This window comes from Megalops cyprinoides, chromosome 16, assembly GCF_013368585.1.
Source record: "Megalops cyprinoides isolate fMegCyp1 chromosome 16, fMegCyp1.pri, whole genome shotgun sequence".
Classification (NCBI taxonomy): Eukaryota; Metazoa; Chordata; class Actinopteri; order Elopiformes; family Megalopidae; genus Megalops; species Megalops cyprinoides.
Window position 1 is genome coordinate 6,929,318 of NC_050598.1, and position 13,047 is coordinate 6,942,364.

The window sequence follows — 13,047 nt, forward strand, 5'->3', positions numbered from 1 at the left end:
ACTGAGTTGCTGGCAAAATGTTGGGACTGTAGCTACTGTATGCTTTGTTTCAGTGCTTTGTGATAATGTCCATTGTGAAAGTACGTCATTAAAAAAAACTAGCCATCAGTTATGTGTATATTTAGATCTTTTCCACAAAAACTATATAAACACAAAGTTCTCCTCAATCTGTGGACATGCAGCCTTCAGTTTGCCCAAATTACACCCCCTTATCTGCCTCCTAAAAGAACTTAGATCTCAGACATTGCAAGACCTTACACCCCTGTGACCTCCAAAGTTGCTAGCTTTGTGACCTGTTATTTTGCGTTGCTGTCAAAAAAATCTTTGGAGCTTATTGCAGTTTTCCATCACCACTACTTTAGAGAGGGATCCTCAGGCTGGCTTGCATGACGAAAATAAACCACAACAGAAAACTTCAGTCGTGACAGAAAACTTGAGTTGGTGGGTAATGCCACCGGCCATACCATTCGGTAGGGCAGTGGTAATGCGCTGTGTGCTTCATGCCAGGCAGCAGATTCTCTTGAGTGAAAATTCAGGTGTAAATTTAACTTTGTTGGGGCTGACTGCAGTGCCCTTAAGTGTGTCATCGGGAGTTATTTTTGACGCACTAGCGGGAGGCTGTGAGTTTAAATTTAGGTAGCGCCTTCTGTAAAGGGAGGGAGAGGAGCAGGAAGTGAGAAGAAGGGTCTGTCTAAATATAACTGCAAGTAATGCGGAGAATCTATTAAACCCTTGCGCAGAAGTGAGGGGTAAGAGAGCCCTGGTAAGAGCCATTATCTACCTGGCAGAATGCGATGTTATCTACTAACAGCCTTGGCAGAAGAGAGGAAATGGGGTTGGAATGAAAAAACAGATGAGCACTGTGATGTAAATCCCCACGATGACTTTGGACAATTCCTGTTAATGCTGGCAAATGAGAAAAGTTGACTGTAAACATATTTGTTATATTGTGAGAAAAAGCACCACGTGGAACAAAGCAGCTGTGTCTGCCTCAGCATAACTTGTACAGGCACAGGTCATGAATTTATATGACTTTAACAGAAGATGGCAGTGTTGCACAAGATGTTCAGAATTTAAGATGTTCAAGGATGCATTTGCAATGATGCAGGGTCCATTCTTTCAACCTATAAATTCACTTTTACCTTTTTTTTGTATATTCTGCTTTCTGAATATGCTATACGTTTTATTAGTTTATTCTGCTATAACTTTCTCAGAAGCTTTCCTGATTTTTTTACACACAACTGCAGTTTAAATTTAAATGCAGGATCTGCATTTACTCTAAATGTATGCAACACAAATGTGGAGCAGCTCCTATCATGGACATATATTTACTCTATAATATGAAACACAGCAGAGTAGATTGTGGTATTCTTCTTAGGTTTACCATGTACTGTAATGTTTTACTATTATTATTTCATATATATTATTATTTATGAGAAAAAGTGTTCAGAGGAAGGACCCTGGGTGGGCTTGAACCACCAGTTTTTCAGTCTAAAACCATGCTCCGTAGAGACATTCACAGATGCCTTTTACCTATCAATTACTTGCTGGTGTTTCCATGTACACTTTTGTCATTTAGCACACTCTGCCAGAGCAGTTTATAAGATGTGAGGACATCAGACTCTCCTACCCAGAGATTGGATATAGACTATGTTCGTTAAGTGCATGTATACAGGTCCTTCTCAAAAAATTAGCATATTGTGATAAAGTTCACTATTTTCCATAATGTAATGATAAAAATTAAACTTTCATATATTTTAGATTCATTGCACACCAACTGAAATATTTCAGGTGTTTTATTGTTTTAATACTGATGATTTTGGCATACAGCTCATGAAAACCCAAAATCCCTATCTCAAAAAATTAGCATATGTCATCCGACCAATAAAAAAAAAGTGTTTTTAATACAAAAAAAGTCAACCTTCAAATAATTATGTTCAGTTATGCACTCAATACTTGGTCGGGAATCCTTTTGCAGAAATGACTGCTTCAATGCGGCGTGGCATGGAGGCAATCAGCCGGTGGCACTGCTGAGGTGTTATGGAGGCCCAGGATGCTTCGATAGCGGCCTTAAGCTCATCCACAGTGTTGGGTCTGGTGTCTCTCAACTTCCTCTTCACAATATCCCACAGATTCTCGATGGGGTTCAGGTCAGGAGAGTTGGCAGGCCAGTTGAGCACAGTAATACCATGGTCAGTAAACCATGGTATGCAAAATTTGCTTTCATCCGAAAAAAGTACTTTGGACCACTGAGCAACAGTCCAGTGCTGCTTCTCTGTAGCCCAGGTCAGGCGCTTCTGCCGCTGTTTCTGGTTCAAAAGTGGCTTGACCTGGGGAATGCGGCACCTGTAGCCCATTTCCTGCACACGCCTGTGCACGGTGGCTCTGGATGTTTCTACTCCAGACTCAGTCCACTGCTTCCACAGCTCCCCCAAGGTCTGGAATCGGCCCTTCTCCACAATCTTCCTCAGGGTCCGGTCACCTCTTCTGGTTGTGCAGCGTTTTCTGCCACACTTTTTCCTTCCCACAGACGTCCCACTGAGGTGCCTTGATACAGCACTCTGGGAACAGCCTATTCGATCAGAGATTTCTTTCTGTGTCTTACCCTCTTGCTTGAGGGTGTCAATGATGGCCTTCTGGACAGCAGTCAGGTCGGCAGTCTTACCCATGATTGCGGTTTTGAGTAATGAATCAGGCTGGGAGTCTTTAAAAGCCTCAGGAATCTTTTGCAGGTGTTTAGAGTTAATTCGTTGATTGAGATGATTAGGTTAATAGCGTGTTTAGAGTACCTTTTCATGATATGCTAATTTTCTGAGATAGGAATTTTGGGTTTTCATGAGCTGTATGCCAAAATCATCAGTATTAAAACAATAAAACACCTGAAATATTTCAGTTGGTGTGCAATGAATCTAAAATATATGAAAGTTTAATTTTTATCATTACATTATGGAAAATAGTGAACTTTATCACAATATGCTAATTTTTTGAGAAGGACCTGTATATCATCTGAATCTTTTACACAGGTGTCCCTGAGAATTCACTTCAGTATATTCAATTACTCACAAGCTTTGGCTTTTTCAGTTTTAGTCAGTTGCACCACAGAGACCTTTATAGGTGTGAGTCTTTTTTTACATTTATTTACATTTACATTTATTTTATTTAGCAGACGCTTTTATCCAAAGCGACTTACAAAAGTGCATACAGCAAGTATAGCGACAGTACGGGGACAGGATGTGTACAGTTCCACAATGAGGCAGTTCTCAGGAAATCCTTTCATGAATATTACAATACCTAAATGGTGAAGTTACTTGAAGGTAATCTAAGATAAATTAGTCTCTTTCACGGCTAAGTGGCTTGACGATATTCCCAATTATCCCACTTTTTGATTTTAATTATCCATTCATTCAAATAATATTAACTAGTAGCTCCAAGCTCCAATTAGAAAACGAAATGTAAGTTAATATTAACTATATATTATTATATTGTATGTAAATATTTCCAGTATGTCTATTTTGCATTTGTGTAACGATATTTACTTGTGTTCTCTTAAGAGATATTTTTTGATTGGTCTGAGTTACGTTGTTGAAAAGGAGTCGTCCCTGGGTGGGCTCGAACCACCAACCTTTCGGTTAACAGCCGAACGCGCTAACCGATTGCGCCACAGAGACTGTTGTAATGTAAGATTGTGAATCTTGCCCTTTTAATTTTTCCGCCAAATATACAAGTCTCCACAAATATAAATTTTATATGCTTTATAACCCGGAGGACCAAGTCACTTGAAGAAAATTTGGACTTGTCACTCTTCGTTTTGTAAAAGGCTACCAACCCTGACGTTAATTGCCAGATACAGATAGACCGTAAACTATTACTATATCATCTTATGCTTGCTTTCTGAGATTATGAGGACTATGGAAATAAAGCAGTTGTTTAATTCTAAATAATGTAAATGTTATACGGATCAAAGCTTAAAGAGTATATCACAAAACAGAAGGTGGCAGTATTGTACAAACTATGCAACATTAGTCACTGTTCTGCAGTTCTTGCCTTGATGTGTGGTCCACTATTCTGAATGACGTTGCGATCGTCCTGATCGTGTAAGAGAGACAGGAAAGAGTTTGTGTTCAGTTCAGCCGGTTAGAATGGGTTTAGCTTGATTAGTTGTGTTTCTTTGAACACAAAGAACACGAAAGTGTCTCCAGTTACTCATTAATGTGTGTCTTAATTTACTTGTGAATATGTGATGTTGTAATGTAATGATGTTAAAAAACAAATGAAACAGACATTGTAGTAAAAGGTGTGTGGGCAGTTACAATTTTATGATCTAATAACTAATATGTGCTTTCTTCATATTCAGTATTTCTTGCTTTTACCCTGTAATACTTGTATCAGATCATTTCCTACTTTTAATTTATAAGTGAAATTCAGAATATGTGACCCATCTACATAATTAAGTAAAAAAAAAAAAAACTAAATTATTAATCAGACCAAGGGATTTCAGTGGGATCATTCACCGCATTCGTGATTATGCGAATTTCTACTTACCTCGAGTTTCTCGATGTCAAAAATGAAACTTTTAATGAAGTTTCCTGGCAATTCATGTCTTACTAGTAACTACTAGACTACTGAAAGGGAATTTCAGTTTTAAAAGTGAAAATTTAAAGGTGTCCTTTTTGCATTAGCAACATTAATTCGTGTTATCATAGCTGTTTGTGTTCTCTGACAGTAACCTGTATATTGGATTTTTTTTTGAAAGACACTGTGCATTATTTACATGCACTGAGTAAAGTTGAATAGTTGAAAAGGACACGTTCCTAGGTGGAGCCGAAAAATGAACCTTTATAACAACCGAACGCGCTAGCCAACTGGCAGTCAGTCTTTTAGTGTGTTTGTTTTTCGGCCAGGTACTGTATGTAAATGTTATGTAATATGTAAATATTTAAAATTTTATTGATAAACCAGAGAACCAAGTTACTTGAAGGTAATTGAAGAAAAACGGAAATGTGTCTCTTTATTTTGTAAAAACTAAGGATTGTGACGTTAATCCCCAAAAATATCTGAAAATTTCGGTTCACATTCTATCACATTCTTACCATAATTTGTAAACTGTAGTTCAAAGTTTTAAAAGTGTTTCACAAAATTAACAGAAGATGGCAGTATAGCACAAATTTGAACGATGCAGCACAAATCGTAGTAAACGGTGTGTTGACATTATAAATTCCCGACTTTTTTACTTGACTTTTACTTGAAGTTAAAATATCAATTTTGTATTATATATAATATTTAAATATATTAGTCATTTTGAGTTACATATAAACATATCTGTAAAGTGTGATCTTTTAATGAAGTTTTTCAGTGAATTTCCTTCATAAAAATAAACCACTGGTTAATTTCAGCATTGTCTGGCGACATTAATAATCCCATTGTTGTGAAGTGTGGAAGGCAGTGATTTAAGCCCACAAGATCCAAAAGCAATTAAAAATAACTTGAGATCAGCATCAGAACACCTGAAAGATTACCTTGATTGTTGTACAGCTGGCAGATATAACATCATTTCTGTGAAGTAGCAAACATAAGATAGCTGTAATAAATGAATAGGCTATTGTTCTTGAGACAGAACAACTGTGCCAATTGAGTATAACACACTGAGTATAACTGCGGTACCGGATGTCAGATGTCATTTGTGAGGAGGGGTGATAAGAGAACCTGGCAGTATGAAAAGCAGAATAATTCCCTCAGCTCCCAGTTCACCTAACTAGCATATACTAGCATATATAACTAGTAACACTGTACATACTGTAAGATATAGCGCCACTTATACTGTAGTAATTACTCGTACCTGCACTTATCTGTAAATAATACTATTCTTTTGCGCTTCTGGTTAGATGCTAACTGCATTTCATTGGCTTTGTGCCTGTACTCTGCACAATGACAATAAAGTTGAAACTAATCTACAGCTCAGTTGATAATCATACTTGGCAGCTATAGGGGAATGCACATGACGAATAACAAATACAGACCTACGGTGTCCTGCAGTATGTCAAACCATTCAGTAAAACATGAACAGAGAAGAGTGAAGCAGTGATGTAAACTTTCATTTTATAGTGACACTTTACAGTTCTCAACTCACATGAACCAATATCTTAATTAACTCATGCAAATTATGCAGTGTATTAGCAAAGCATGGGTTAATGAGCTAGTATTAAGTATAAAGTGATTGTAAAACACATTCCAACAGTCATTTCACTTAATTGACAGATGTTTGGATGTTTAGTACGTGGACTTAATGTCCATATGGACGGACACCGTGTCATTGCCTTTGTGGAATGTAATTTTAAGTTTCACTGCTCTGTTTGGTTCACTGCTCAGCAGTCTCCAGCATTGTCCATTATTCCATAATTCTGACTGGTTCACTGGATAATATTCACCAATATGGTCCAATATTCAATGTTTCAGTTACTCAATGTTTCATTTATCAACATTCTCAACATTGTGTATTATGCCAAGGCTCTGATTGGTTCAATGGTTCATCTTTTGAATTGTGCTGCAGAGACCTTCACTGGTGCTTTTTCCCACTTATGCATACCCACTTCATAAATATAAGTTTTGACAACACAGCTGAGGTGTTTGAAAAAAGAGAGGAACTGTTTGATATGTTAACATTAACAATTAAAATTAACAAATGTGTAAAAAGAAGAATGCTTTTTCCCCTTTTTGAAGCACAGTTAAATTATACTGTGGTTGCGGCAAGTTACTTTGTTGCAGATTCCATTGTTGTCTGACACAGAAAATATGTGATTGGTACCTTTCAGTATCTAAGCCTTTTTGCAAATGATTAGCATGTTTGTCCTAGTGCACTTTATTTTGGAAATGTGTATTCATAGACTTTTAATTTGTTCATTTCAGACAAGAAACTACTACTCAGAATCTTTCAAGAGTGCAGAGTACGTAGCTAGTTACCTAATAGCTAGTCTGATAGGTACTTAAAGAAATTCTTGACAAGGTTTTAATAGCTGGTAGCGTGGCCGAGCGGTCTAAGGCGCTGGATTAAGGCTCCAGTCTCTTCGGGGGCGTGGGTTCGAATCCCACCGCTGCCAAGATATATGTTTTTGTTTTCCTGCCTATCAGCATGACACGACACGTGATGTAAAATGTTAAAACACACGATTTACTCTGAAAGAGGGTAATCCTGGGAAGAAGGGTGACGCGGTAGCTAACATTTAAATTTCCAAAACGCGTACCCAGTATCCGTACTTATTGGGCCTTTTTGTTACCCGTATATTGTAGTTTGTGTCGTATGATGTACGTTCTCGCGTTTTGTCAGGCTGTATTGCAGCGGGGTACACCGGAAGGCTAACTAGCAAGCAATGAAGGTAGGAACGAGTTATCTTGTCAGCTAAATTACCTGTTCCCTCGAGCCACTTATCAATAAAAAGTTGCACACGCTCTGATACTAGACTAAGTACACTGGATGAGAGCGTCTGGTAAGCAGTTGTGATGTATTACCGAGAGGAAAAAAACGTCAGTCTAACTAGTACTAACTAGTAGCTGCCTTGCCAATAGGATTTAAGGTAACGTTAACTTCTTTAGTTCATACTTTAGCTTCTGTTGCTGACAGTCAATGAAGTGGGCTTACAGCCAGCTATAGACACCACTGTCTGGCTGGCACAGTTTGGATAAATACACTTTATACCAAGTGAAATTGCACAGTTAATGTCAATTTAGCTAGTTAACTAATCACTCTACCAGATAGGTAGCTATCTGTGTAACTTGAAGAAGCACATGGTTCTTCACGCTTGCTTGTGTAGTTACATTAAAGTTAGTTTAAAGAGATTGCAACGGTGCGAGTAAGCTACGTTAGGTCTTCATTTAGGAAAGACCCACTGGCGGGGGGGGCGACCCTCCCTCCCCTCCCCTCCCCCCCTGGTGCCCCTCCCTCCCCTCCCCCCCTGGTGCCCCTATGGTTAAAAAAGCGTCGCTAAAGTGCCCTCTAGAGTGGCGAAAACGAGAGGAAGTGCCCTGTTGGCTGCCCTTCACATGGGAAAAATGATTGAGTGGCCTCTATGGTGCAACGCAATGAGGTGTGAGACCATTTTGAGTGCTGAGGTGTGCTGTTTGTTATGTGTACACCTGAGTGTTGAAGCTGAGTGTGAACCTCACAAATGTATTACACCCTCAAAATGGTAAACTCTTTTCTTGGCAAAATTGTTTAACGTTTTGTGCCGAACATCACACGTATTAGGGTGCAGCATTCTAGCATTTAGGTTTTCTGTATCATGTCCCTCAGTTGTCTCCTGTGACGCGATGAAGCCACCAGCCCGCAAGCGAAATGCCCCTCAGCGCTTCATCTGCAAGCAGGCGGAGCAGAGGCGGCACGCCAGAGCCCGGGAGTCCTGGTGTGTGTGGAAGACGAGCGAGCGGCGCCGCCTCCTGATCGAACTGAGAAAGCAGCGCGACCGTACGGAGCTGGACGTGGCCGCGCTGCAAGCGAAACTCCCGAAGCGTTCCGTAGAGGAGGTACACAGTGCGTCCCTTAAGTGAGAGAGAAGGGCCAGTGTAATTTGAACTGGAACAGTAGCAGAGGATTTTGTCCGTGTGACTTACATGCCTGAAAAACATATACTTTAACAAAGTTTGAGGAAGTTTGTATTAGACTATAAAAATAATAGTTAGGAATGACAAGTGTGTTACAGTCAGGACTAGCAAAAAAAGCTTGCCGTATTACCATCAGGATATGACAATGTGGAAATTTGAATATTGGTACAAATCTAGCTTAGAACAACGCATCATGCACATTTTTGATGTTTTCCCAGAATAGCTACAAACCAAGTAGTCCAGGTGAGAATGACATCCAGCTGTCAATGCTGTGTAGTTGTAGGAGAAGTGCAGCTTTTTCACTAGAACTACACAGACAAACATTGGTTAATGGTTTGGCAAACCACTGGGGTACACATGTTACCAGTTCTCACATTGATCAATCCAAACTCGACCCAAAGATGTTCATTTCATTTGTGCACATTTTTGGATGAAAAGACAGTGGATCTTGACAAGTTCCTTTTGTTTTGTATGGTGAATGGCTGTGCACCAGATTGACAGTTTGGTGCGGTTCCTGAAGGGAAAGGTGGCAAAGAGGGTGAGCAGATACCTGTACAGAAGGAGGCAGGAGGAGGAGAGAGCGAAGGTGCCCATTGTGGTGTGGTCTGAGATGGCACAGAGAATGGCAGGCTCTCTGGAGGGTGCCATCTCGTCCGCTTTCTCACAGGTCTGTTTTTCTCTGTGCATATCATTCAGTATGTCCATTTAGTGATTCATTACATGGGTAGCTTGCTTGTTTTGTGTTTTTTTTTCCATTTTCATCAAGGTTGGCTTAGCATGTAGTATTTGTCTGTCCATTTGTGCAAAAAGCTTCATTTTCATAACTGAATCCCCCATGAGATCACAGAAATTACATGAGAAATTACATGTGTAGCAGACACCCTGAGCATAATTTACAGTGCAACAGTGTTACAGCTTGCGCCTTCTGCAACCTGTTTGGAGCATCGCATTTTACTGGAGTCAGCTGTCAGCTTCGTTTAAAGGTTATTAAATGGCCCTCATGTAAGTTCCCTTATGGTTCCCTCAAGGTATTGACATTTATTTGGTACTTATTTTTGTTTTATGCTGATACAGCAAATTTGTCAACCAAGAGCCCAGGTGACTTTTACAGAAAAGATCAAGGGGGAGTTAAGTGTATTGTTGGAATTGATTCAGACCTAACCCAGAGGACCACAGTTGAGCCTTCAGGGTGTTACTCCTCACTAAGATGGTGTTGCTGGCCTGTGTGTCCCACCTTTGTGTGTTTCTCTCCATTAGATGCTGGTGATCGCAGCCACGGAGCCGTGCAGCCTGCTGAACTCGGATCCGCCCCGTCCTCTCAAGGCTCGTCAGGATCTCCCGGCCGATCTCCGGACGGTTCCGCCACGGCCCATGCCCAGACTGCAGGCGGAGACTCCGTCGCAGTGCGGTACCCGCAGGAGGCGGGTGTCCGCCAGGCGTCCGTCCAGCCAGACGCCCAAAGCCCAGGCCCTCTCCCAATGGCTCAAAGGTCAGCCCCAGCGGTCGACACGGGCGGCGGCCGGCCCCGGCGTCGTTGCTTCAGCGTGTGACTTGCTGTCCCCCAGCACAGGCTCTGCCAACACCGCCGCCGCCACCCCTCAAGACCCGTCCGAAGGAGGGTCTGCATCCGCTGGCGCGGCCGATCCCCCACTCTTGGCCCCTGGCTGTGCTCCTGAGAACCCCAATCAGCAGGGAGCCACGTCCGCCCAATCCAGCCCGTCCACCCAACAAGCAGCTGTTGCTGACATTGGAGGGCCCGCCCAGGGGGCAGAGCAGTCCTCCTCCAGCACCGGTCAGGGCCCAGCATCTGCTCAGCAGACCTTCCAGAGGCCTTTGAAGCAAAAGGACTTTGTCGTTAATTTTAAGAACATCTATCACTTTCTGAATGCGGTCAACAAGCAAGGAAAGAGGCCTCCCCTCACTGCTATGGGTGAGTTTGAGTGTGTGTGTGTGTATGTGTATGTTTGTGAGTCATTATTTTTGGGTTATTGTGACATCACTACTGCTTTCCCACCTCTTTCACTTAATGATTTAAGTTGTTTGTGTAGCAGATAGCATTATCTTACTTTAACAGTATGTAATTTCTATATGACCAGTTTTTACAGCTGCATTAGTGTCCTTCCTTGGACATGAATGCAAAGTCCAGATTCTAAAGTTTCACAAGTCCAGCAGCCTAGCCACCTCATTCATATTCATATTGGATTAGATTATATAGATATAAGTAATTTAAGTGTCCTCCTCTGCCTGTATCCTCCCAGAGAGTGCTGTGATCTTGGACCTGCTGCTGTCCCTGCCAGAAGAGATCCCCCTGCTGGACTGTGAAGGACTGCAGGAGCACATGTGGGAGATGCACGCCCGCCTCACAGCTCCAGTACCAAAGCCCCGCCCCCCTGAAAGCAGCAGTCAGGAGGGTCACCCCCAGCCGGACCTTGTAAGCGGAGACGCGCCCTCAGGGACACGCACGCAAGATGGAGAGATCTCCAGTCAGAACGGAGGTGAAGCCGGCCAGCTACCAGCCTCAGTGGCCAGCCACAGCTCTGGGAGGGCTGTGTCTGTCGATCTGACTGAAGGCAAAGCCTCCTGCTCTAGTGAGAAGGCGCCCACCAATCAGGAGAGCAACTGCGCAACAGGGCATGTTGATGGTGTAACTCCTGAAGGTCAGAAGAGGTGCGGAATGGAATGCACCGGTCAGAGTAAAGCCTCCTCAGCCACTGCAGCAGCCAGCAGGCAGCCCGGAGCAGGACCACAGCCTGCACGTTCTGACCAGCCTGGTGCACAGAACCCAGCGGTGCATACAGCAGCGACCTCATCTGCAGTGTCTCAGTCGGCCCCACACACCACGCAGCAAAGCACAAGCCAGCCACACAGCGCAAATCCGCCAGCCCAGAGTACTGTAAAGAAAAAGGCAGACTGGGCCAAGGCAGGTGTCTGCCCACTAAACCCATTCATGATCCCCATGAAGCTGCTGGTGCGAAAGCCTCAGCCGCCTGAAGGATGATGTTACTCCAGTGCTTTTCACTGCACTGATGTTGGGGCTATGATGTCATAGCTGTTAGGGCAGGAAGATTGCTTTGTTGCAGGAAGATGCTGGCTTCAGAGCGGCAGCTCAAACTGTCTGCATTCTTTTGAAGAACGAATGAATTGAGTAAATTAAAAAATAATGCAAAGAAGTTGTGTAGTTTTTATGACTTGGGCTGGTTCATTTTGCACGATAAGTAGTTTATATTTTGTACTGAAAAGAGTTGGGTCGTGAAGGGTACATAATTGTTTGTGTGGCATTTTAAGTTGATTTTTGAAAAACATTTTCTGTATCTTTATGCTGAAAGACAGCCGAGGTAGACTTTGATGTAAAAGTGTGGTCAAACAGCAGGTTCTCAGAACTTAGAAATGTCAGCAGTGCCGTGATTTGCAAGTAGTTGTTGTTTCACTTCAGCCTTAGCCGATTGAGGGTCATTTGGATGCCATGGTTTAAAAATGGTGCAAACAAGCGGTATAGAGGTCTGTTTAACTTATTGTCCATGCAGCACATTTTTTTCATCATGGCCAAATTTGCAAAGCTCAGTAGAAGGAGCATGTTTAATACTAATGCTTGTTTTGCAGTAAGGGAAGAATTTAATGTACAGTTTAACATGGAGAATGTAATATTATGGTTCCATGTCAAAATGCAGCCACTAGAGCCCAGTAACTTTACATCTAGATTGGATTAATTGGTGTTGATATGGCTTTACTGAGGTAAAAACCAACAGGAGGCAGACACTCATCCATTCATTTCCAGTTGCAGGGCAAAAGAAAGATGCACTGATAAAGGAGTAATACCCCTGCATGATGTGGTGGTTTCCCAAACAAGCCTTGAGAAACATAAGCTTGTGAGCAGTGTTTCGACCTACGTAGTTCTGTACGGTCTTGTGTCAGGCGAATGGTGACAAAGGCTGTAAGTCGAGGTGTGTTCAACAACTTTGGGTTTCATCATGTGCAGTAAAGGCAGTTTGGGAGCTATAACAAGCACTGCTGCTGTACCATTTTATTTTACTTAGACAGGTCTCTTTGTTAAAGTTCTTATTGTTATGTAATGTTCAGGTGTTATTTTTGTGGTTTGTTTGCTGCTATGGCTGTAATGTTAACTTCACTGTTCTTTTTTCCAGAAAACATTTCAGAATAAAGGTTTGAATGTCAGAAAGAAAAGCTGTCAGTCACCTCATCCTTGCCTTGGTTGCTTCAAATACAGCCATGTGTCTTCAGTGTATTAGAAGGAGAGCTTTTGAATCCAACCACTAATAAAGAATAAACTGATTTAAGTCAATTTTTCATTTTTGTTTCTATAAATACAGAAAAATTTACAAATTGTGCACAAATTTCAAAATGTTACATTGTATTCCAGGTATTAAAAGGCACATCACTAAGCGACAGTAGATGGATTGTGGACTGTAGATGGGACCAAGTTCAGCGGGTTCTGGC

The 13,047-nt window shown here is 41.8% G+C and overlaps 1 protein-coding gene and 2 non-coding genes across 4 annotated transcripts; 2 read left to right on the forward strand and 1 right to left on the reverse strand.

The window, feature by feature from the left end:
* Nucleotides 1–3,594: 3,594 nt before the first annotated feature.
* trnan-guu lies at nucleotides 3,595–3,668 on the reverse strand. Its single transcript has one exon. It is a non-coding gene; the product is annotated as a tRNA-Asn (tRNA).
* Nucleotides 3,669–7,012: 3,344 nt separating this feature from the next.
* On the forward strand, nucleotides 7,013–7,094 carry trnal-aag. Its single transcript has one exon. It is a non-coding gene; the product is annotated as a tRNA-Leu (tRNA).
* Nucleotides 7,095–7,326: 232 nt separating this feature from the next.
* Nucleotides 7,327–12,663, forward strand: snapc2 (small nuclear RNA activating complex, polypeptide 2). Of its 2 annotated transcripts, none has more exons than XM_036548550.1 (5): nucleotides 7,327–7,370; nucleotides 8,285–8,514; nucleotides 9,086–9,259; nucleotides 9,850–10,522; nucleotides 10,851–12,663. In XM_036548550.1, exons 2-5 carry the CDS (start codon nucleotides 8,302–8,304, stop codon nucleotides 11,588–11,590), a joined length of 1,800 nt encoding a protein of 599 aa, XP_036404443.1. In that variant the 5' UTR covers nucleotides 7,327–7,370; nucleotides 8,285–8,301; the 3' UTR covers nucleotides 11,591–12,663. The 2 variants fall into 2 exon arrangements, with proteins under 2 accessions (XP_036404443.1, XP_036404444.1); XM_036548551.1 differs by lacking the exon at nucleotides 7,327–7,370 and adding an exon at nucleotides 7,517–7,568.
* The last annotated feature ends 384 nt before the right edge of the window (nucleotides 12,664–13,047 follow it).

What these genes read in the sequence shown, in the direction of transcription:
- snapc2 (XM_036548550.1), top strand. Translation starts at nt 8,302, where the DNA reads ATGAAGCCACCAGCCCGCAAGCGAAATGCCCCTCAGCGCTTCATCTGC. An exon ending in CGAAGCGTTCCGTAGAGGAG is followed by an intron (nt 8,515 to 9,085) that starts GTACACAGTGCG and finishes GCTGTGCACCAG; the next exon opens with ATTGACAGTTTGGTGCGGTT. An exon ending in GCCTCCCCTCACTGCTATGG is followed by an intron (nt 10,523 to 10,850) that starts GTGAGTTTGAGT and finishes GTATCCTCCCAG; the next exon opens with AGAGTGCTGTGATCTTGGAC.